Source organism: Zonotrichia albicollis, chromosome 6 (assembly GCF_047830755.1).
Source record: "Zonotrichia albicollis isolate bZonAlb1 chromosome 6, bZonAlb1.hap1, whole genome shotgun sequence".
In the NCBI taxonomy this organism is placed as follows: domain Eukaryota; kingdom Metazoa; phylum Chordata; class Aves; order Passeriformes; family Passerellidae; genus Zonotrichia; species Zonotrichia albicollis.
In genome coordinates this window covers 337,489-362,948 of record NC_133824.1, presented here as the reverse complement: position 1 = coordinate 362,948, position 25,460 = coordinate 337,489, and the positions used below count along the sequence as shown (strand labels likewise).

General features: G+C 43.0%; 1 protein-coding gene across 4 annotated transcripts in view; it reads right to left on the bottom strand.

The window, feature by feature from the left end:
- Positions 1-25,460, bottom strand: part of LOC102072960 (nesprin-2) — a 181,891-nt gene that overhangs the window by 146,345 nt on the left and 10,086 nt on the right. For 3 of the 4 annotated variants that reach the window (XM_074542222.1, XM_026796308.2, XM_026796309.2), the window contains exons 2-6: positions 12,902-13,017; positions 2,532-2,593; positions 1,510-1,605; positions 1,151-1,228; positions 966-1,058 (exon numbers count right to left, since the gene is read on the bottom strand). In XM_074542222.1, the coding sequence (XP_074398323.1) occupies positions 966-1,058; positions 1,151-1,228; positions 1,510-1,605; positions 2,532-2,593; positions 12,902-12,980 (408 nt within the window). In that variant the 5' untranslated portion in view covers positions 12,981-13,017. Of the gene's footprint in view, positions 1-965; positions 1,059-1,150; positions 1,229-1,509; positions 1,606-2,531; positions 2,594-12,901; positions 13,018-22,739; positions 23,372-25,460 lie in introns of those variants that run through there. The other variant, XM_074542221.1, reaches the window with a different exon arrangement.

Here is a 25,460-nt window from a genome sequence, read left to right as displayed (position 1 = left end):
TTTTGTGGCAGGATATATTCACCCAAAGACTTGTGTGTTATGCTGTGGGTACCAGCAATGACACCAAGGGACCTTCTCAGTCAATTCTACTGCAACCACTGACAGCAGACCATGGCGTTGTGGTTTCTGCTGTCAGCAGTGACAAATATCAGGCATAGTCAGTTTGCCTGCTCATTCAGAGTAGAGCAGGAAAACCTACCTGACAGACCTCAGAGATCTCTGTTTGGTTAGAGAAGCCTGGTTTTGGTTAAAAGATAATTGCACAGGCCATGAGCAGCAAAAGAGTCTTTAGCATCAAAGTATCTCTACCAGAAAAAAATATGGGCTAAATATTGCTGGAAAACTTTGTTTCTTAGTGCTCTCCTGAACCCCAGTCACCACTCAGTGCACCTACTGGTGCACAATTCTCCCTAGAAGCCAGCTTGGCCCCAGCACCCTCTGCAGCCCCACACCATGATTAAATCAAGGCCCTGGACTATCACACCTCCCCATAACTCATGTCATGCAAGGTGCACACTCTTATTGTGCAAGAAACATGACTTTGATAGCCTTTGCTTTATTTCATGCACTACTACTGAAAAAAAATAATACAAGAATTGTAGATTATGAGCAAAGTCAGTACTGAGGAGTGAGGCTGCCTCAGAGAGAGATGGATGAGCCATTACACACTATCTGCTCTTTTTGGAGCTTAATCATTACAGACCTTCGACAAACAAAGTTTAGCCTATTTTTTAACTGGTTATTTAAAAAAAAATCTCAGTATCTTTCCTTCCTACCATGTGCAGCTAGGTACTGTTCATCACTGCCCTGCTCTGGTGCATCTCCTCCTTGAGATGACACTTCCACATGTCAGAAAATAATCTTTTGTTCAGTACTAATTCATCTTATTTAGCAATCATGTAAGTCAACACATTTTTGTGCTTCTCCCCTCTACTAAAACTCTCTTACATCGCTGAAATACTTACATGAAAATGAAATATAATGGTCCAGATTAGGCCAAGCACAATGGAAGGTTTTCCTTCAATAATGTCAGCTACATGAATATTTATGAGCTTCAGCTAAGGAGAGGAAAAAAGGGATCATTGTTAACAAAGAAAATGTTCCACTAGCTAAACTGGCTTTAGTTGTGAATTTTGAAGTTAATACTCACTGATCTGCTCTTTAAAAATGTCAAAGCATTTTCTATATTACTTCTACACTGGAAGGTATTAAATCCTTTTTCCCGTGGCTGCAACGCAAAAAAAAAAAAAAAAAAAACAGGTTATATCTTCAACTGCAAAAATTAATTTTATTCTATATTTTGAAAAGGGAAGTCCAGCAAAAATTCATAAATTACTTTGGATCAACTTACTTCAGCATGTTTCAGAGTCAATGGTATAAAAATAAGTTACTTGAAACTAACTCTATGATCCCAGAGGGATGATTCATATGGTTGCACTTAAGCATATCCAGAAATCTTTGCTGGACTTGACAAAGGATTGAGGTAATATTTTTATTACTCTGTCTTACCAGATGTTGACCTGAAAGCACTTCCAACAGATCCAGAAGCAAATGTCCCTGCTGTATGTCTGTATACAGGTCTGAGACAACATAAGGAGGGGTATGCTGCAAGATAAATTTCAATCTTCTGTTATTTTGAATTCATCACACTACAGAACATCACAGATTACTCCGCTGTTAAATAATGTTTAGCATCCTTTATTTTTTTTCATTAAGCTACAATAAAAATCCTGCATCTAAACAGTCACATGCTGCTTCTTTTAACCCATTACTATGTTTGTGTCTTATTCCCTCTTCCTTGTCCTGCCTCTGTGTTTAAAAGGGTAATTTTAGGCCTCACTTTCAAGCACTCACATTTTTCAAGGAGGTCTGGGGCAAAAGAAAAAGAAATTGAGAGAAGAAAAGCTAAATGAGGCAGTTATTAATATTTTGAGATCTTACTCAATATTAAGTACAAATTTGAGTACAGAGCTGCATAACTAAACCTCTTTTCACCCACACAACACAAACTTATGCAGAGCTCAGCAGTTTCTACTCAAGGAGGGACCAAAACAAAATTATATTTTGTTTCTACCTGAGCAAGTCAGAGCCCCAGCACATGCTGCAGGAGCTGTTTCCTGAGAGCTTAAAGAGCACTTCCACTACTATGTGGTTTGTTTTAATACTTACCAGTCACTCAGGTCATCTCATTAAACTCATGTTCTTGGATTGCATAATAGAATAACACTTACCTAATCCCAGTAAAACCAACTGTAAACTCAGAAACTCATAAAGCCCTCAGACATGTGCCTCAATCCACCACAAGTTTTACCACATGAGTAAGGAGAGTGACATCCACACAAAAACCACCTCATACAAGTGTCCTTGGATGTGCCCCAATACAGTGCTGCTGCACTTACTAAACAAATGCTTCTCAGGCCTACTTTTCCCATCCAGGGCCTAAAAAAACTCGTAGTAATTTTATTTGTTCCTAAAAAATTTAATCTCTAACCAGCATATCTGAATGGCTTGGCTAAAGAACCCCTATTTACCTTTGCCAATATTGAATTTATCCAACTAGTGAAGGTTTTCTTCTGTGTAAACTCTCGCTGGACTGGAAAATAAAAACAAAAGAGAAACGAAAGTTAATGGAAAAAATGATCAGGTTTTGTTCCTCTTTCCCAAAAAGACACATAGTATCCACCCCAAACCCAAGGTCTGTTCTTCCAGATATTAAGTTACTATTTAATAACAATTTTTCTTGACTCTTGTTTCCTAGCTGATATATTCTTGCTTGCTGATTTGGTACTGCAAAGACCTCTACGACCATCAAGCATAACCTACAGGATGCAGAGAATAACTAATGAAGGTTTTCTCAGAAGATCAGCAAATACAAACAGCGATGTGAAAGCAGAATTCTACAGAGAAATATGTCTGCAATATCTCTGTCCATTCCTAGATGTTCCTTCAAGGACTCAGGGCCATCATCAGTACAAGATAGATCCTGGAATTTGAGAAAAGCCATGCATAAAAGTTGGATGCAGGCTGGAGTTAGGTGATAAATGCACATCTGTAGGTGAAGCCTCACCATGAGATATCTTTGCTAACGAAGGGCTGGAGAGAGTTAGGAGGCTGTCACAGGGAAATACAGCCTCTACCTGCATCCTTTTCACTGCTGGGCCCTCTCTGGGGTGTACAAATTACTAATCCAGCTGATGCATTAGGTTATAGCTTTTATATTTTTCAGACTCCGTGCTGCTTTAGTGTGCAGTTCTGAGCTTTATATTAAGAGATGGTGAGCTCTCTTCACAGAGTAAGGAGACAAAACAATTCCTTCTCTAGCTGGGGACCAAGGAGAAATTATCCAAATCTCAGGCCCAAGAGCTCAAACAACATGGACTGAAGAGAGAAAAACAAGAAGGATGGGACTTCATAAGCTAAAGCTGTAACTGGACAATTAACTCCAATATGCAAATGGAGCAGAACTTATAAAAGTGTGAGACCCAGTGACCAGCTGTACATTTTGTGTCCATTTTGGATTCATCTTGGGTGTAGCCCTGGCTGGGCTCTTGTGCTGCCCAAGATGGATCTATTGAGCCCTTTTAATAAATCCCTACTTTATTCTTTAGCTCTGTCCAGCCTCTGTTCTGGGTCAGCCTTTACAAAGTATCACAGCCAAAAAGGAGCACACAGGGTGTTAATACGAGCAAGAGGAAGAAGAAAAAAGCTTGAACTTATGCTGCAGCAGAAAACAGTGAAATGGGACTCAAAGCATGACCCAGTGACACAGAGGTGCAGCTCTGCAGCTATGCACCCAGGGCCCTGGTGGTGTCACACAGACAGCAGCCACCAACCAGCAGCTCTGCAGGGAGCTGGTTAAGCCCATGTTTCAAAACCCAGAGTATTTGAACAGCTTCTCAGACCTGCCTGTGGACAGCAGAGATGGAGGAAAGCCCAGTTCCCCCAGAAGGTGAAGCAGAGGGTGAACAACAGAGTTGGACCAGAGCAGTTCTCCAGCCTTGTCAGGGGCAGTGAATTACCTGACTTGCCAGCCCATGCTCCCTCCCAAAACACCACTCCATTTCCAATACACACCACAAAACCCACTCATCCCTAGGGGCTGAACACAGGTCTCAGGTGACAAACAAATGTTCTGGCCCCTGAGATGATGGACTCACATCTGCCACCAGCAGCCATCCCAAAGGCTCGTGAGTGTCACAGACACATTCTATGAAAAATCCTTTCCTTAGGATTTTTTCCTCCTGAGAAGCAGGGAGGCCTCAGGAACAAAATGTAAACAATGGTTATCTGCTGCTGTGGAATGCAACAGGTGGATCTGTGATTGGCCCATGTTGGTTGTTTCTAATTAATGGCCAATCACAGTCAGCTGGCTTGGACTCTCTGTCTGAGACACAAGCCTTTGTTATTCATTCCTTCTTTTTCTATTCTTAGCCAGCCTGCTGATGAAATCCTTTCTTCGATTCTTTTAGAATAGTTTTAATAAATTATATATCATAAAATAATAAATCAAGACTTCTGAAACATGGAGTCAGATCCTCATCTCTTCCCTCATCCTAAGACCCCTGTGAACACTGTCACACATGACAGCCAGCCTGAACACAAACTCCTTTTTATCTCCTTTACCACAGCAGCCTTGACTGCAAGCATTGGGGCTGCCTTCCCAGAAAAAGCATGCATGGAGAAACAAATCTGGGAGATAGGGTGGGAACAGACCATCTCTTCTGCCTCTGAAAGTATGTTCTTGCTCAAAAGATTAATTGAAGGCAAGCTTGACATTGTTAGGAATGTGCAAGACTTCTCAGCAATAGATATGTATGTTTTGGTAGGTTGGGCAGGATGAAGGAAACCAAAAATACCATGCCCTTGGGGGAAAAAAAAAAGTTGACTGTTCTGCCAATGAAAGTGAAAATACCACTCACAGGAAAATGTCCCACACTTTACTAAACACTGAAAATTTGTAACCACAAACTGCAGTCTTGGGGTCTATTCATGATCCAAGGCAGACCAAAGGAGTTTCTGTGAAGCTTCATCAACTCATGAAACACAAGAATTCACTCGAGGGCAACCCAGGGTCCTGCTCCTCACCCCACAGGCTGTTTTCTGCCTCACTGGGAGGGTGAGCAGCAACAAAAACATTCTCATTACCTGTATGGAGCACTGCTTTGCATCTGTAGTGAAGGCATCTTTCATCAGCCCTCCACTAATCTGCAACACCACCATCCTGTCGGAGCATGAAGCAGGCTGTTTCCCCTGCTGGCTGGATTGTTTTAGGATTCTTTCTAAGCATCACCAAGATTGCCCTCAAAGGGTTAGATAAGGGCAATCTTAACAAAAACAAATTGACAAAAATTGGGTTTTGTTTGAAAAACAGAAAATTAAGTGTGCACAAGGCACACAGACCAAACAATGCTGCAATGCTCACAGGGAGGACAAAAATAGCATGGAGATACTGGCTTCATGTTAGCACAGGAGCCAACCACACCCTTCAGCTGAACACCACGTGGGAGCCATTCCAATTACCCAAGCAGCAATTATTGAGTGGCTGTGCTCAGTTTTATCAGGCAGGCAAGGCTGGCATTGCTAGCATCTGAAAAGGGACAGAGAGCAAATATTGACTGCTCTGCCTGACGCCAGTGACTCCTGCAGCTGCAGCTCTTGCCAAACACACACTGCTGCTGCTGGTTTGGAGAACTTGCATTTGAGGTTGGTTCAGATGGTTGAGATGAGCCATTTGGCCTTGTTTTGGTTGACATGCCTATCAAAATGTTTCATTATGCAATAGGGGCCAGATACTGCAAGTGTTGGTTCACATGGGCAACTCTCACCTGGTGAAAGTACAAGGTGGTTATTCCACATGTAAGAACACCTAAAGCCCTGCACAAGCTACCTAACACAACCCACTGGGCTGCTTTCCAAGCAGCTGCTGCCTCTGCCGCAATGTGCCTTTTTTTCCTACCCCAACAAATAATAGACTCTCCTCCTGAATTAATAACAGAACTCCATGCTTGCCAGTATTCCCCAGCTTGTAGTGCAGCAGTCAGGGTTTCCACGCCACACACACTCAGCACAGATGTGCTCCTGGCACCGTGGCAGGCAGCTGTATTGCAATTTTCAGGCTAAGTGTGTTTTCCCTCCCAGCTCTCCCTCCAATGCTGCTGCTGCTCAGAGGCACTAATGATTTAATCAAGCTCTCCAATTCTTATCTCTACCATGTGGTTAATTAATACAGATTTTTATTTTTATGAGGGTGAATGGATTCTTTGTTAGGCCTTTTTGTAGGACTCTAACTGACCTTGGTTTTCTCTTGCCCCAGTTTTCAAAATGTCACTGACCTAGAATAAAAAAGCTACAAAAACCTCCAAACCCTGATCATCCTCTTTACTTTGGGTCAAAAATCACTAAGCTAAAAAGTGTATCTGAGAGAACAGAATAAGAACATGGTAATCTGAAAATACCCAAAATCTATCACATTTCACCCTGTGTTAACAGCTCTTTAGGGAGGGATAACACATACAAGCAATGTGTCACGTAGGATAGCCAAAAATCAATAGACACTGCTGGACAATGAGTGTTTTATTCAGTAATGAGCTACCAACAAGTGCTACAAGCCAGGCTGATCATTAGGAGCACAGGGACACTGCAGGGACCATGGGAGTGCTGAACTCTCCCAGGAGGGAAAAGGAAAGCAGCAGCACTGCCAGCCACTGTTGTACTCTCAGCCTTCCTTAAACTGTGATGCAGAAAAAACAAGATTTAAAATTAATCTACTCTCCTCTTCTGCCTTCCATGCCTCCCTTCCTGAGGTGGGGGAATGACAGCTTCAAGGAAAGCACCTCCTCCTTCAGCACGGAGCTGGGGGAAGCAAATGATGGCAGAACAGATGTAGCCTGTCCATCCACAGACATCAAACACTGTCACCAAACAGCAAAGAGGATTTCTTCTATCACAACAACTTGTGTACCATTGTCAGTGAACAATTTACATGTATGGCTTCTTAAAAAAAAAAAAAAATTTAAGTGATCACTTTAATGAGCACAAGCCTGTCTGTCATCTTCTCATCTCTGTTACACCAGGAGGAATTACCTCTTGTGTATGATATTTTTGTGTCTGCCTTTCAGCACTGAGGTCAGCTGAGGCTATGCCTGCAGCAGCGTGCAGGGAGCTCATCAGGAACAGACCAGGGGAGCTGCTGCTCACAACACAGTGTACCCACCATGTGTGCAGGGACAGAGGCTGTGCTGGGCTAACTCCAGCCCCAGTACTTTCCTTATTTCAGTTTCATTCAAAATAACCATTCCCACACTCCCTGACAGAGCAGCAGAATGAACCAAAGGATGGGAAGCAGGGATAACCAGGAGAGCTCCTTCAAGACAGCACTGCAGGTATGAACTAATACACAACAAGTACCATTCTTTAAATGACTGGAACCATCAGAATAACAATCAAGGACTTGCAAATCCAAGTTGAGAGTGAGCAATTAACCCCCAAGCCCTTTGTAAAGTCCCTTCCCTTCCACCCAGCAACAGTTTCATGTTCTGCAGACAGGAAAGCAGGGAAAAGGGTTATTTCCAGCATTTATGTTCAGCAACATGGTGTTAAGCAATTAAAAACAAACACAGAATTCTTTGTCAAGATTGAGAAGTTTACCCAAAACCCAATGAAAATGAGGGAAATACCTCTACAGGAGGAATGGGTCTTTTCAAATCCAAATATTACATAAATATGATTTAAATCACTACTACCACATCAGTGAAGCAAGTGGAAACTTTCTGCATTACTCCTTTCAACCTCCTTTTCCTTTTGAAAGCCAGTTGTCCAGCTTACCACAAGTGCTGCTAACTCAGAAGTGTGTTCACACCAAGCTTTGCCCTCCGGGCTGATTCAAACCCTTTTACTACTCTCATTGTCACGATGCTCTGAATCACCAGAGTCTTCACTGCCACCACAAAGTGATGTTTAGTACTCAGGGGCACAGGCAGGTGGAGATTAAATTCTCAAAGTTACCAAATCACATCATCTACATACCAACATACTTTTAAAGATAAACGTTCAAGCGGCTTTTCTAACATTTTAAATAAAGTGAACGGTGAAACAGGGATCTGACTGTAGTGATCTCACAGGTGCCTCAGGAGTCATCAACTCCTTTGGCATTTTAATTCCAGTTTTTAACCAGTTACATACCAGGCAATGCAGTTAACAAAGTGCAATTTACCCAGCAGGGAACACTTTTACGCAACTATACAATCTATTTTTTATGTTAGGCGTGTGAAGCAGACAAAAATACCCCTGACTGAATTTTTTCAAGGCAGTGTCATGTGTCAGTTGCCTCTCCAGTGCCATCAGCCCTGTCACATGCCATGAAGCTGTGCAGTTACGGGAACTGCAGAGCACTCCTCACCCAGGCTGCATAAACTGGGAATAAATTTCTGTGCAGCTCCTAGGGCAGCTTTTTGTAAAAGTCCTTGTTGTAAATTGTAATAAACATTTAAGAGACTTTTTAAAATCATTCTGGTAAAGAAAACGAATCTGTAGCTTCAATAAGCAAGTGGCCCCATCAGATGAGATACAGAGTTAAAACAAAAAAAAAGCTGGGTAAGAATTAATAATTTACCTTACCTCTGGATGAATTAAGAGGTGCTCAAAAAGAAATACTCTTATTGTAAATCAGAGATGAGTACAATCAACTGCAATCAACAAGCTGCACAACAAAATCTATCCGTACACATCTCTGTATTATCAATTTCACTTGAAGAGAAATCATTCATGAAGGATTAGACATAACTGCATGAAAAAAGTATCATTCATTTCTTATCACTAAACTCTCTTCAAAAACAGTTCTCTTCAAAAACTCTCTTCAGCTGTAGCAACCACATTCCTGTATTATCACGCTTTGGGTTACAGTAATAAACAGTAACACACATTAATAAGTGGAGCCAAAAATTAGGAACCCTGCAGTTAACTAAACAGTGAAAGAGTAAGTACATCCCAAACTCCAAGGGCTAAAACACACTTTTGTGATTGAATTAGCTCAGCAAGCATGAAAAGAAAAGGGAAAACAGAGTTCTGGACAGGCGTGGTGGGAAGCACCAGACACAGGGGTCTGTTTGCTATCCCAGGGAAGACAGGGGAAGGATTTGTGCATGGGACAAAAAAATCGAGGTTGAATCCTCCCACAGGTAGAGATTTACATTCCAGAAGCAAGAAATAGTTCTGCTCCAGGGTGCACAAACCCTGCAGAGCTCCTGCTGCAGCCACCCATCCCCAAGCAGCTGCGTGTTTCCCTCACTGCACTCCTGCTCGGCAGCAGAGCTTGGCTCCATCTCCAACAGCTCCCAGAGCTCTGCCAGAAACCCTTCTCTTACCAAGCAGCTGACATGCCTCCTCAGCTCAAGCAGCCAAAGGCAATTCTGGATGTTGACTGTGCCTCTCCAACTCACAGAAGGATGAGCAGCAGGCTGGATGCCTCTCTGGGGCCAGCCCATGATGCGCGGATGGGAGGGAAACCCAGGAGGAGGAGACACAGGACAGGGACCCTGCTTTATCCCTCCCATGCTCATTGCCAGGCAAGCCCTGACTCCTGCCTGCTCCATCCCACACCAAAAGTGACTTCAGGCTCCAAACATGGCCCATGGTGCAACAAAGCATCTCCCTGTCAGGCATCCTCTGCTCACCACAATGTTTGCAGATTGCCTGGGAGGATAAACCCTTCCCTACAGTATTGCCCCACTGGATACAGCAGTAATAGGTCCAGGCTTCGCACCTGCACTTTTACATGGCTGTGCAAGGATTGCAACAAAGCAATTCTGCAGCTGCTGTAAGATGTGCTGCATCAGAAAACTGTGAAGAAGCAGAGAGGTGCTGAAGGAAAGGGCCCAGATAATGCTGACCTTAATCTGATTAAATTTTATTACAACATCTGGGACAGAGGGAAGGGAAAAAAAGAAAATAAAAGAAGCCTGCCAATTCCTGACATCATGCATTTTCATAGCAATTTCCATTTTCTTGGCAGGGAGGGAAGGGGTAACTATTACTCTCATCTGGATATCAGCTTGAAAACTGGTAAAGGTTAAAGAGCAAAACATAAATCTGAAAAGATCCATATATAGGGGTTTATATTCTTGCAGCTTTTTACTTCAGCCTCACGATTTTATTACTATCTTTACTGTCTGGAGATGGGGCAGTAGAAAACATACTGCTTTCATTTCTTCACCTATTTTCTTCATGTTTTTTAAGCTTCATTAAGTATCCTTAAAGTAATTAACTGACAAGAAAAATGCACTGAGAACTAAGTTACATTATTACCTATTTTCCAGTGAATTTCTTCATGGCATCTTCTAGGCCAAGCACTATTAAGGAAAGTGAATGTTCACCCTTGAATACTCTTCTGCCTAAAAACCCACTAACAAGCTTTTACACTATTAACAAACTAGCCATAAATTAATAGGGATTCTATAATAATTAAGGCTAATAAGTAGTAAACTCTCCACTCATTACTTAAAAGGGATTATTCCTTCCCTCTCTTTTCCTTCTTTTCTTCCCAAAAGTGCTGTCCTTGCAGAAGACTAACTTAAATAACAGTCAAACATACTTAAAATAACATATTTACACATGGTAGGGAAGGAAAAGAAAAATAAAGCTGATGACTTTGTTACTATTTTTAGGCATAAACTTCACAAAGTTATATGACCAAACCAACTGACACATTAAGTTGATCTTGCCCTAATTAACCAGACTAGACAAGTGCTCTATCCCCATGGGATGCCTTTCAGGAAAAAAGGAAGGTTGGATCACAAAGAATTAAAAAGTAGATTAAAATATATCTAGACTATATCCAGACTAGATCTCAGTCCTGCCTTTTCCTTTATGCACATCTCCTCTTATGCTGTGTATTATTACAATGCTGGACATATTCTTTGAAGCTATATCTCAGGAATTCAAAAAAGGAGATCATAGCAAGTTTTACATCCATCTGCAGTCACACAAAATGCAAGCTCCTTTTCTGATAGCTATAAGCAACCACTCCTTGAATCTGAAATTTCTCTCATTGATTTAAAGCAGTCAATACCACCGGCTGCTTCACAAATTTCATCTCAAGATTCCTATTAATGGAAAAACCTGTTTCCTTGAGTGACCCTATTCTTCTTATGTGACCTTTGCTACCACAGATCTGTGAGCAGAGCTGCTAATGGTCCCTATGTGTCATGTCAGGGAGCATGTCTTTGGTGCTTCCTCACAGCTGTATTGCCATTTGCTTGTTTGACCCTGAGCAGACGCCGCAGCGCCACCGCTCCATACACAAAATGTGTCAGGACCATTTGTTGTGTCTTCAATCATTACAAAAAATTGCTCATGTCACTTCTAAGGGATATCTCTGGATGTTTTACAACAGCCAGGCACAAGCAGCTTGGGCACAAGATTTGCAGTGTGTTCATTTCAGCACAATCTAAGAGCTCCATTTATTACAGCAAAGGAATACAGTCATTTCAGTTTTACTAAGCAGGGCTCCCTCAATGAGACACTGACCAAAAAACTCAATTGTCTTTCAATACAAACACCAATCTGGCTTTTCAGAAAAAAAAAAAATTGAAAGTAAATCCCTGCCCTAAAAATGGCATCTAACTTCAAATCTGCCTTCAAGCTGAAGAGTGTTTTCCAAATCTGTTCCACAACAACAGCCATCTCAGCCTTTCTACCCAAGGCTGGGTTTGACTGGCACAACAAATGTGTGTCTGACAAGCTGTGCTTGGTGCAATAGTCAGAGCAGCTCCTGTCTGCTACAAGTTTTTGCTTGTTCTCTTAAAAATGCAATGCTGAAGCAAAACGGAAGAAAATTCACCATTAAAGACACTTGGCTTTGGAGCACTATTAACACTCACTCGTCAAAACACATGGCTTCAACGACAGCACTAGTGCAAATATAGATCACACAAGGGACTTGGCAGAATTTTCTTTTGCACCATCTGTTTTCAACATATTTGCTCTCCACCAAGCACCATGGAAATTTCACTGCAAGGGAGTTAAAAGGAAATAGCTCTGTGGAAACAGGAGTTAGTCCATCCGTTCTAGGATGGACCAGGCCCTAAACACATCAAAGCCAAGCTTCTCAGCAGGGCTAGTCCTGCTGCCTGGACTAGCCTCCGTGATAGCCTCCATGAATATGCTCACAGCAAAGCAAACCTTCAGAGAAAATCCTTACAGAAGGAAATTCAACCCCTGAGTAAGGAAAAGCCAAAAGTTCTGAGAGGCCAGGTCTGACGCACTCATCATCATTTCACTGTCCAGGTAAATGACATTAAACTGAAATAATTAAAAATCACCACTGAGTGCTTCCTTAACAAGTTATAACACATGTAAAAAACAAGTAAAAACCCAAATCTTGACCCATAGGAAATTTGTTTAGAAGCCACAAAAATTATCCCCATTTGCAGGGCATATAGTAGCTAAAAACAGAAAAGCAAATAAAAAAAATAAAATAGTAGTGTAGTCAATAGCTTCATTAAGACAGCTCAATGCAACCACTTAAGTGTCAGCAAGCTGAAAACAAGGAAACTAATGAAACTGGCTTGTTTTCATGCTGGTGGTTCCTTTCCAAACAGTTTACAGCAACATGCATTCTGAGAAACACAGCATAAGAACCAGTGTGCACATCAGTACCAAAAAAGGCAACGGATCTGAAAATATCATGAGAAAGTACTAGAAGAGCTTATCTGTCATTTCCATGCTGAAGCCTCTCTCCTGAAACACAGAAACATCTGCAAAGAAGCACAGACTTGAACTAACTACACTCACCATAACCCCAGTTTAAACAGGTTTCTCAGAATTCCCTTCAACTTGTACACACAGCCACAGATTTTTGACAAAAATCTAAATTAAAAAGGCACAGAAAACTTCAGTGACTTACCTTGCAGCGTTAGATGGAGATCATCTATTTCAGAGGAAGCCTGCTCCTCTGTTGATGCAGATGACTGCTGTGATGCCATGTTGAATTCTATGGTGATTCTTCAATCAATTTCCAAACTGAAATTATATTACAAAAAGAAAAAAAAAAAAAGAAGAAAATCAGTACAGTTTTACATAAAAATTGACGATGCTCAGTGATGATGTGACACCAAGATACACATTTTGATTTGGGATTTCTTCCCTTGGTCAGCTGTTCCCTCAGTTTATCCAGAATAAAGTGACTCTTCCCACAGCAGGAACACAAGCTTTGGTCCTTTGACTCTTTTCTAACAGTAGCCAGCAGCACTCCACAATAAACCAGGATCCCAGTGGGCCTTGCCACGAAAACAAAAGCACCAGGATTAGGAAAATTCAAACACATTGCTTTCTTCGAGAAAGCCACGGTGACAAAAGCCCACAGTGCCTTTGCAGATTGGTAAATGCCAAACATAAGTTTTTTAATCCTTGTACCTTTCAGTCCTCCCTTCCTGCCTGGGTAATTGTTACAGAATGGAAACAATTCAGGCAGAATCTGCAAAGATGAAGATGAAATGAAAAAGCAGCAGTTATCATATGAGAATCAACACAACTGCTGTCTCTGTCTGGTACTTTTGTTACTCCTCAACCCCCATGAAGGAGTTTCTTTTTCCAACTCCTCCATTTTCCTCTCCCTGGATATCTCCCCCATAGAAAAAATATGCTCCATCTTCCTTAAAAAACTACAAGTGATCCTTGTTCCGCAGTACTGTTCCACTTGCCACTGTAGGAAGAATTGGAAGCTTAAGATAGAGACTTATTTTTACCAAGAACACAGAAGTTAAACAAATTCCAAAAGTAACTAAGATGAAATTTAATTAAGGGCTTACTCTTAAACAAGCTTTGTTACCTACACAACTGTAACCTTTTCACCAGAAGCACTAGGATTTCCACACCATATATTAATAACTCATCCACCAAGTATATGTCAAAATAAAGGGTGTGAATAGATGAGTCAGGAAATACAACATGAAGGAATGCCAGAGAAATTCTTACATCCATTCCCTTGTGCACATGAATCATGAGGCAGCCTTTGTTTACTCCACTCTATACTATTTTTCCTCACTCTCTGTCTCCTTCACTGAGCAGAAAGGACAACATGCACTCCACGAGGAGCTCTTCAATATTTTACTTTCCTCACCCTGAACAATGTGTGTCCTTGTCCTTTATCCAAGAGCTGCTCTGATGACAGGATTATTGAGTCCCTCACAAGATTTTCTGTGGCACTCACCACCCTGGCATCTGAACACTTCAGAAACATCAATCAACTCCCATTTACAGCACCTAGGTGAGACCAGGGGTTATTGCCCACAGTTAGAATCACATCATGCTTTGGGCTGGAAAGGACCATCAGTCCAACCTCCCTGCCATGGGACATCACTTTACTGATGACAAGCAAAGGCCAGACAGAGAGAAAAAAGGCAACAAAAAAAGTGGATTTCCAGAGAAACAGATATTAGCTGATATGGCTGAGGCACTGATTCCAGCTGCTGCAGTGACCAGGCAGCACTTCTGCAAGTCACCAACAGCTTACAACTACAACTCAAGGCACCAGATCTGAGCAAAGGGAGCTCTAGCTGGGGCAGGTAAAGGTCAGACCTATCTGGATCATCAAAAAAAACCCATATTTTACAAGAGTTTGGCTTCATTAGCAAGCAAAACCAGGAGGAAAACAAGTGATTTGATCTTTGGCTGGCACAAGAACATGGTGATATAAACAAGCCAAGCCTTGAGGTTATGATGGAAATCATAAGGTATCTAAATTAGCCAAGAAAGCCAACAAAATTCTGGGCAGCACAAACAAGGGCATCACCAGCAGAGATAGAGAAGGCACTGTTCCACTCTGCTCAGCACTTGTTAGGACACCTGGAATACTGGGTGCAGTTTGGGACCATGCTGTACAGAATATTATGTGGACAGGCTGAGAGAGAAGAGCACAAAGATGACTGGGAGGCCTGTGTGGGGAAATGGGTAAGAAAACTGAGTTTGCTGAGCGTTGAGAAAAGAAGCAAAGGGGAGATCTTATTACAATGTTCCAGTGTTTGAAGGGTGCCCACAGAGAGGATGGAAACTCTCTTTTTACCAGGCGTCACATGGAAAACACAAGGGGTAGTGGGTACAAGTTACTGCCGGGGAGATTTTGATTAAACACAAGAGGAAAATTTTTCATAGAACAATCACTCACTGGATTAATCTCCCCAGGGAAGTAGTGGATTCCACAACATTGGCACTGTTATGATTTGACAGGGCAGGATGCTGTGCCATCTTGTCTGGACCATGCTTTTAGCACAAAATATTGGACAAGATGGTCCTTGAGGTCCCTTCGAACTTGGAATTCTATAATAAATATTGGGCTCTTACAGGAACTGAGGATGGGCAATGGCTGAGCAAGAATCCAGTGCTCACAGCTATGCCCAAGGCAAGGCAATCTTTCCTGGGAAACTCCCTTCTTTTTTCTCTCAAGATGAAGCAATAAAAACCCAAAGTCTGAAAATACCAAATGTCAGGTGGCCTTAATATTTTTGGTATGACTAAGTCTTGGATTTGGTTTTTTGATCACCACCTTGAAGGTGATGACAAATGGTCCAAGTGGGAAGTATGTAAACAAACTTCCAAACAGTGGAAACTTACATATCTGTTCAATTTCAAAGCACCCACATTTGAGACAATGACATGGGGAGAGCCAAATTATTTTCAACTAACCTGCATGATGCTAGAGTCACTGGGACCACAGTCCAGAGGAAAGGAGCAGGATTTGGGATTAAAATTCCATTATAATAACAGGAAAGTATGCAAGAGCATGAACAACTCTGATGGACATTTCATAAACAACACAAAGTATATTTTAAACCTTTCTGTGACTGTTCCTCCTCTGTGCCCAACCCTTGCCAGCTACAGCAACAAAACAGCACAGAGTGTCTCTTTTTATGTAGTGTCTCTTTTCACGTAGCGTCTCTTTTTATTTACTTCACTGCACTTCATGTGATGGGACCCCAATCTCAGTTCAGATCTCTAACCAGTCAAGTAGTTAAAGCTAATAAAACTTCCAGGATTTCAAAGCAGAAAGTATATTAAGGTCTAAAGCAGGAATAAACTTTAATTGTTACTTAATTTATGAATTAATTTACTTCAACTACAGCACATGATCATAAGTAAAGAAAAGCATATGCTCTTATATTCTTTTAAAGTCAATTTATGGCCTCCCTCCCAAAAGGATGGGAAATTTTAAATTTCTTTAAACACAGACATCCCATTTTGCCCTGCGCCAGGAGGAGACTCCACAGCTGCTTTGAAGGGGAGACACAAGCACAGTCCTGGAGGACACACCTGCAAGGATTAGTCTTCTTTAAAAGGTACAAGGTACAGATTGTCTGAGAAGGGATTATACAGGGACAATACCCCTGATTTGTCCACCTCTCTTGCCCCAAATTTCATTCAATACAGCATTGTCAACTGTAACTGTATCATTACAGACTCTGAAGAGTCTAAAACCACCAACCAGCAATGGTTTTCATTGGCAGTAGGAAGGATCATCTTTTCTACTTTGTATTTATGTCAGTTATTTTGTTTCATGACGATTCAATGAACTGCAGAGCTAAACCAATCCCTTCCCCTCCAAGAAATGCTGGATGACTAGGAAATACATAGCCACAATGTCGAAAAATAAATCAAATGCTTTCAAACTACACTTTGTCACTGGGGAATAAAAACCAAGGTGAAGAGAATGACCTTGTCCTTCCCTCTGTCTGGAGAATCTAGCATTAATGTAGGAAAGCATTAACTGCTTTCACCTTGGGACAGCCTGTGAAGTATCACAGAGTCAAAGAGGCAGTTCCAGGCACACTGGGATCTTATTTCCAATGGATTCATTTCCTGTGGATTATGAATTTCAATTATTTAATTTCTGTGAATTGCACCAGAGCTGTTGTGCAAGCTCATCTTTTCTCCACTGCAGGGTAAGTCACACGAGAAAGACGCCATTAGCAACGTCCTTTTGGAGAAGAAAGCTTTCCACGGTGTTCTCCATGGGGCAAATTCTTGGCCACCTGTGCTCAATCCGCAGCTCAAATGCTTAGAGCATCAAAAAAAGCTTTCCCTGTGATGAGGGCACTCCTAAGACTCAAACACTTCTTCCCCTACTTCTTCAGCTACTTCCACAACAGGCACCTAAAAATATTGGTGGAAATTAAATCAGCACAGTGGTACCACACAAATCCTAGGGTAATTTCCCTTCCTCTACCAAATGCAGCTAATATTAGCCAGCAGATTGCAGAAAATCCTGAGCATTAACATACACACATAGGCACACTGATAAGAGAGAAACCCAAGAGCAAGTAGCACACTGCAAATCTCAAGGAGCTAACCTGAAAATAATCATACCCAGGCTTTGCATTCCATTATCATAAGAAGAGACAACACTGATTTAAATACCTTGTCTCCAGTGAGGCTTAAGTCTTAATGAGACCTAAGAGATGCTCCTCTTAAGCAGGGTCTTTATAAGGACATTCTTGTCTCAGAAGAAAGGGTGAAAAAAGTTTCAGATGGATTTAGAGGATTCATTAGAAAGGATTTCACAGCCTTAACATTAGTTCAGATCAGTGTGGTTTGCAAACCTTGGCTTTCAGCTGTTCCAAGTACAGCAGATGGTAAGATTCCATGGCATGGAAAACCCAGCAGTTAAACCACTGCCTTCTTCAAAAAACAATGCCTGTAACTACAGCTAAAACAGGAAATGGGTATTTCATCAATTAATTGAAAGCTACCTCTACAAAGCAGCTGTGCACAGTACTTAGGAAGCAAGGCAAATTAGTATTTTCCACACTGTCCCAGGTAAGAATCTTTTTAGCCTCCAAGTTCACAGCTAACCTGTACACATCCCTGCACAGATGTGCCCTCAAGGCCCTCCCCAGGAGCCAGTCTTGGAAAATCATATGCCATGAAATTAGCTCAGTTTTGCACTCCCTAAAGCTGAAAGCAGCATATACCTTGCAAACAAGCCCAGCTAGAGGGATGTGAACATTATAACCCACTGTTAGTAAATCCCTGCTTCACTGGTTTTGCCTTTGGAGATCCATGCCCCACACTTTCCCAATTATGTTGGCTGCATGCTTTCCACTGGTGTTGCAACAGGAATTGCAGACATCTTTTCATAGCATCTCCAACCGCTTGTTTTTACTTTTCCTCCTTTGAAGTGCCACTGATTATTTATGACCCACTCAGGGACTCCAAGACCTGCCCTCCACAGAGGCCTCTCCATGTAAACTGAAGTTTGTTCCTAGCAACAGATTATTATTACTCATGCACTGAGCCAAGCCAACATCATGAACAGAAACTGCAGATTTTTATCTTTGGTGAACCAATCCAAAGGAAGAAGTAGAACTCCACAATGCCGACCAACTGAAGACCTTTCCCTTTTGGCTATTAACAAAGATCTCTGTTTATTTTAGATTCAGAAAGAAGAAGCAACATTCAGAGGTGTGAGTCTTGAGCCTTGCAAAGTGCTACTGAGCCAGATTTTTTTTGGTAAGCTATCAATCTGTAACTTTGACAGAGCCTCCCTGAAGGCAGATTGTTGGCATCCAAACCATGACCCCATGACCTAAATAATTATCACAGGAAGCCCCACATCAAGTTGGTTTGGTTTTCGTTCTTTTATAATATTTTCCTATCACTTCTGATGCACTCACAGCTCTGTTAAGCCTGAGAAGTTCACACAGCACTTCAGTTTGATGGTCCTGCTTTCTCCTCAAGACTTCACTTACAGTGGTTTCACCATGTTTTCACTCAGTGGTGAGGAGAAAGGTCTGTTTAAAGGATGAATTTTCTATCATCTTTGTGTTTAAACAATCTTTTATTTTTTTTAAGATCCTACTCCAAACTGAAGTTCATCCCTTCCACTTTTAAAGCACTTGCCAACATCGTTCTTCTGGGCCATCTCAGATTGTATCACACTCCCAACTGGAATGTGATCACACAGAAAACATGCTGATCCCTCTCCCTTCAAAGCCAGACTCCTCAGGATGGCAAAAATCAGGACAGCATCATTGAAACATCTGCCTTGACTTCCTCTCTTGAGGAACTGACAACTTCCCTACGTCTGGCAGAAAAATAAATATTTGTTATGATCCAATATGCAATAATGACATATTCTCTGTGCTTCCCTGGAGGAAGAAAAGAGCTTCCATTAGGTTTCCATCCCTTTGAAGGTGATACAGAAAAGAGGCTATAGCCTCCTGATCCTACATAACACCCAAGAGCATCAGATGGGTATCAGCCAGTCTTTTAATAAGTGGTATTAGTGCATGTGGCATCAGAGAGACTCTGCATTGCCTGGGATGACGTTGAAATAAGCCTGTCCTTGGGTACTCCTATGCTATCAGTAGCTGGAGATGAAGGAATCCAAAAGACAAAAGCTTGGAAAAGACGGAACAACTCTGCTCAGGTAGAACCAAGCCAAGAGAGCATTAGATAGATCTGCAAGACACCAAGCCTGGAGAACATAAGATCTTGAGGGGATTCAGAGCTGGACACGAAGCTGCACCCAACTGCCACAGAAATTATCTTGTCTCGTGTGACCTGATGCTCTGGAACCAAGTGGACAAGTAAGGAATTCTCCAAAGAAGAACTGCAAGACCAAGGCAACTCTTATAAGTTTATTTATGACAAGCAGCAGCAGTACATTTATGTTATACAGGGACTTCCCAGTGATCTATTTATAGTTTTTGAAAACCAGCCAGGAGAAGCACATGAGTATACAAAAGCCACACCATTTTTAAGGCCAGCAAACGTTGCTAGTTTGTCTTTGATTTACACATCAGTAACAGTTCCTGTTACAGAAGCACAATGGATCTTCTCATTGTGTTAATCAATTTTAAAACACTGTTAGCTAAGTGTCTTTCTTGACCTTTTCTCTTTTTTGGGGGGGGTGGTAATATATCAGTCATCCTGGTACAATTACACAGTTTGAAAACTGCACTAACTCCATGCTGATGTTAACACACACAGAGAAAAATGCTTTTATTAACAGAGCTAAGCCTTGTTCACACAGTCACAAAGGTTGACCCACAGAGGAGCACGATGCAATTACTTGCCCTCAGAATAAGAGTCTATCTCACATTTATCTGTTCCGAGTGGGAAGGCAGTGCCAAAGCACACTGACTAATATTGCAGAAACTATTCAGTTTTCAACTGGTTTCCAAGATTTTCCATATTGTCAATGAACACAAAAACTGCTCAGGACTTTTAAATCACAGCTGTTAAGATAAAAAGGAGGAGTGTTGAATGCCTGGAGGCTCAGGAGACTGATGCCATACACCATGATCACCCCAGGGTCCACTGCTATATAGGAAGCCAAAAACACCATGGTGACTTCATGCTTCCATCAACGTCAAGGGCTCCAAAACACAAAACCATGTGCACACCCCAGCCCAAAACTACCTGTGCAATGCCCAGAAGCCTCCAATCATGTCCAAAAAGCCATTTATCTGTTGCTGTGAGCCCAGACTGGAAAAGCTTTTCCAGGGCAGGGGTTGGTCTTGCACTCCCCAGCCAGGCAGAGCAGCTCCAAGGCCGCTTCCCACAGATAACGGGGCTGTGGGGAAGGATTATCACAAAAACAACACAAAAACACGGGCTGGCTCCAGATCCGTGCTGCACCTGGGAACTGCATTAAGCACACAAACAGCACCTCCTCCTATGCTGGGCTAACTGGGAACTGGGCTAACTGGGAGCTGGGCTAACTGGGAGCACAGCCAGCAAGACGACAATCGCTGTCATTTCACACAGCAGAGAGACAACAGTCGCTGTCATTTCACAGGGCAGCAAGACAACAATCGCTGTCATTTCACTCCTCCAAGCTTCTCCCACACAGACAGCCCTACTGGCCGCCTGCCCCGTCTAGCTGGGCACAGGCCGGAGCCACGGAGCCGGGGCCTGGCCGTGCCCGGCCTCCTGAGGGAAGGGGAAAGGGCGCAGCATGGCCGGGCAGCGCCGCGGGGCCCAGACAGGCCTGTGACCTTGGGCTGGGCAGTTCCCAGCGCACGGCTCCGCTCCCACAGCCCCTCCTCGGCTTCCTGGCCCGGCTCCGGCTGTACAGTAGGGCAGGGACGGGAAGGGGGCGGGAATGGCCGCAATCACACAGAGTCACGGCTCTCACGCCCGATAGGAACGGACTGGACTGTACTGCCCACGCTAGCCAAGCAAGAAGCATTGCAGTAAGTTGTTACTCTTATTTCCCTCCCTTGAATTGCAACTGAAAGTGTTTTAATACAGACTCACAGGCACGCTGGAACCACTTTACATGGTAAAGGTATTTAAAACAGCAATATATAACAACTACACCTGCTTGGCATTAATGGCAGGATATTCATGAGAAACAGGCTCCTAGTAATATTCTGCCTTTGAAGGAATACAAATGTTTCCTTCCCATTGCCTTCCCAATTCCCGTTTTCCCCAAATAAAGGAAACAGTCGGATGGTTAACAAACCCATTATTCTGTTGAGTGAAGCTCTCCTAAGCAATAAAAGGCCTGGAGTATCTAACTTAAATCCTAACACTGTTCAGAAAGACCTTCCTGAAGAGCAGTAACCTGCTCTTTTAGGAAGTTAGGAAAAGAGAAAGCCACAAGGGATAGCAGCAATCTGAGCGCGGGAGTTTCCACTAAGGCAGGGACTTGTTGTGACTGAGCAGAATCCCTGGAAGCAGCAGAGCAATGTTTGCACAACAGAGCCGGGAAAGGGGGGGAAAGTGAACTGCACCGTGGATTTGGGAGCCTAAAGAGAAGAGAAAGGGCATGTCTCAAGCTAAACCCATCTACTTTTTGGCAGTATTCTTGCAAGGATCACAAACTTGTTGTGACTGCTAAATATAGCAGAGAAAAGGAATCTACTGCAAGTAGCTCTCTACTGTTCACTGTTTTACGCAGGCAGAAGAAAAACACAAAAGAGAGATTTTTCAAGCAAATGGAAAATGAAGCTTGCCAAATTTGAAGGGCAAATTACAATTTAAATGATAGGTCCTAGCCTGGCAGCTGTGAATTCATCAGCTTCTCTCTCAAGCATGTCCAATCAAGGCTACAGCAGTGCAAGTTACTATGCTTCCCCAGCACACCTCTCCTTTCACTTGGAGGGGCTGCCTCTCCAAAGAATGAGTTTTTCACATCCCTATAATTCTTCCAGCTGGAAATTCCCTTCAAAGTGCTAGTTCAGGGTCTTGTTTGTTTGTTTGTTTTATGCCTTCTGTCCCACGTACTTCAAGGTCTGTGGGCAGAGCAGCATTTCTACAAGCACAGCCTGCACGCTCACATGCCTGGGCTGGTTCTGCACATACAAAAGGGGCCCCTCGACAGTGGCATCTCCCACACTGACTGTGCAGGACCTCCTCCACTAAGAAAAGCACTTTCCTTTACCATTTAAGACAAATAAAATATCTTTGCCTTTGCTTTTAAGGAATTAGCTGCTTTAGGGGAAAGAAAAGAAACCCACAAACATACATCTCTGATTTATAGCATTATTTCAAGCTTGTAGAGTAATTTCTAGTGTGCAGTGAAAACCTGGCCAAACACTGTTATTCCTGCCAGTGCTGATGCCAGAGAAGACCAAACAGCCAAAGGGCTCATAGACAACCCAAGAGAAAGAACTTGGTGTTGCACAGTAAACTGCTAGAATAAACTATTCTTGCTATACAAAACAAAAAATAAAACACAAGCACAATTGCAAAGCCAAGCACTCCGAATTAGAAGCAGCCCAGATTAAAGAATGCCTTACTTATATCATGCATTCCACTTCTCACACTCAGGGTGACAAGAGTCCTCACATCCAAGTCTGAACCATGGGGTGTCCAGGCTTCTTTCTTTGAGAATCAGGATTTCTGACAACGCACACAAACCAGGAGAGATGCCCGTGAGCCCCGTGCATCGCCCTGGCAGACAGCAGCAGCATTACTGACACCAAAGTTCCTTTCAGACAAGCCCAGTCAAGCAGCAGAGGCCGCGTTGCGCAAGCAGAGCTGCTGCTCCATCCTGTCCTGGGCCAAGCAGGTGAGGTAAGACATGAGCCAGCCCCAGCCCGAGCCAGCTCCAGCCCACCGAGGCGTGTCTGTGTCTCTGGACAGTTTTTAGGGACACTCCTCTGGCAGTCCAGAATGAAACCCCAGCAGGGAGATGGCGTGTGATCACCAACACAAGCCCTTTGAACAGGATATGCTTCAATTTCCTCACAATTCACACACTGGCTTTCAGTGCAGTGAACTCCTGGACTGGCTTCTCGCAGAATTTTTGCAAGAAGAAACACGTTCAGAGTCACCTCTGAGCTTTGCAAAGGTGATGCCTTCGCTCACCTACGTTATCTGTAAAGGCATTCCAAGGCTACCTACAACACCAGGATGGCACAAGTGCTCTGCAGGAGCACTGTTTGCTCACACTGAATTGCACAGATACCCACTTCCACCCCCTGAGGAACTCCTGAGGGGACCTGGACATGTAATTGGGAAGAAAATCCAGACTTTTCACTTCTCCAAAACAAAGCCAGTCCCGCTCTTGATTCCCTCTTACAATAACAAGCTCTGCTTTCTCCATCCCAGGGGTATTTCGTCATCAGCATTCCACCCAGTTTTGCATAAAAAACAACACTGCAATCTGTTTATCATACACTCTTTTCCTTTTTTTTTTTTTTAAAGCCTACCAAACAACCCTAAACCTGTCAGCCTTAACTGTGAAACCACTTGTTACAGGCTGAGCAGTTGAAGAAACAGGATGACAATGCCAGGAAATACCTGGAATTGATCTTTAAAGTTTATTTTTGGAGACTGGCTTTTCTCCCAGCTCTTATTTAATAATTTGCTCTTTCCCTCCTCTCCCCAGTTGCTCTCTCTGGGGTCAAATTGCAATCTGTTTCACCTCCTGGAGTTCACCCACAGACCCCCTAAGAAGAACTTAAGGAATCAAATTCTGGCTCAGACAACACATTCTTTCTATTTCATGGCTATCATATTCTTTCTCAGGCATCAGGAAAGATAGAATAGTCTGGTATTTGTCTAGAATCAGACATGCACAGGATCCATTTAACACTCAGTACCTGCCTGTGCTTTGTATCTCTGCTACACAAGCAAATTTATTCAGCAAAGTCTCTCCCTTGACATTCAGCTCATTTAGCAAAAGAAGTCTTTCTGTTGTGAACTAGTTCTCCAGACAGGAGGAATTTTACCCTTAACCTACCTGGTTTACCAGCACAGACAGCTTTTGCTACAAGAGCTGGTGATTGCTTTTCCAGACTGCTAAGTAACACAATGATGGCAACACCTCAGAGGTGACCAGGGTCTCACTCCTGAGGTTTCCATTTAGATCTATCTATTGCATGCTGTGGATGTGTCTGTTTAAAAAGTTTCCACACATCACTCACCCACCAGGGAACAGCCACAGCTGCTGTCCTGGACCACAAGAAGACTGAACTGCTGCACATTCACCCCAAGGTTCAGGTGCTTGTGACTGAGAGCACACACACAGTCACACTCAGCAGCCTTGTGGTGCACAATACTTCAGCATTGTGCCTGAACTATGGATGTTTGCAAGAGAAAGGACAGGGAAAGGAGGATGAGCCTATGTAATTTTGCAAAAGGCTTCCAGCCAGATGAAGTGAGTACCTACCAGGTGCTGTCCACCACTGAGAGCCAGTGCCAGCCTCATCCCCAGGAGTGCAGCAGATTGCAAGGAGCTTGGGCAGGGGAAGGAGCACACCCCTGGCAGCCCACAGTGTCCTCACAGCTTCCACCTCTGCACTAACCTGATGTGCGACCTTGAAAACGCCACTCTGCAAATCCCCTTTGGCCTCTTACTTAGAGCAGATTGTCAGGTCCAGCCCGAAGCTTGTCTGAGTCCAGGGACTGACAGGGGAAAGGGTGGATTTAAACTGGATGTTGCTGCCTGCTCCCCAGGCTCAGGTACAGCCAAATGCCTTACACTGCACAACCAACACTGAGGCTGGTGGAAATGAGGACACTCAGAGCCCTCCTAGATGCTCTGCTGGGACATGAGATACTTTGGCTGAGATTCAGCTCTCCAGACACTAAACAGCCACAGGAGCAGAACCTCTGTAAGTGCTCTTTGTTTGAGCTCAGCAGAAACAATGGAGAGGAACAGGCACTTTTAGGGCAGTTTGTCCAGTGTATTTTTAGATGTCCAACCCAGTGTGGATGAATCATGGCTCAAAAGCGTGTGCTCCTCTCCAGTGACTATGAAAGGAGTCTGGAGAACTGTCTTTCGTGCTGATAGTTATGTTATAGAGTTTGGCAAGATGAACTGTGGCCTTTTAAGATGGGGGAAAGGAAGGAAACAAAGCAGCACCCCCTCAGGTTACCCTCCAAGCGCTCTGTGCCTCTTTCCCCCAGAAACAACCTTGTAACTAAATGATACACAACCACCTCCACCATTGGGCCTGGCTTTGCTAGCAGAATTTCATTCAGTTACTGAACTTGCTTATTTCACCAAATAT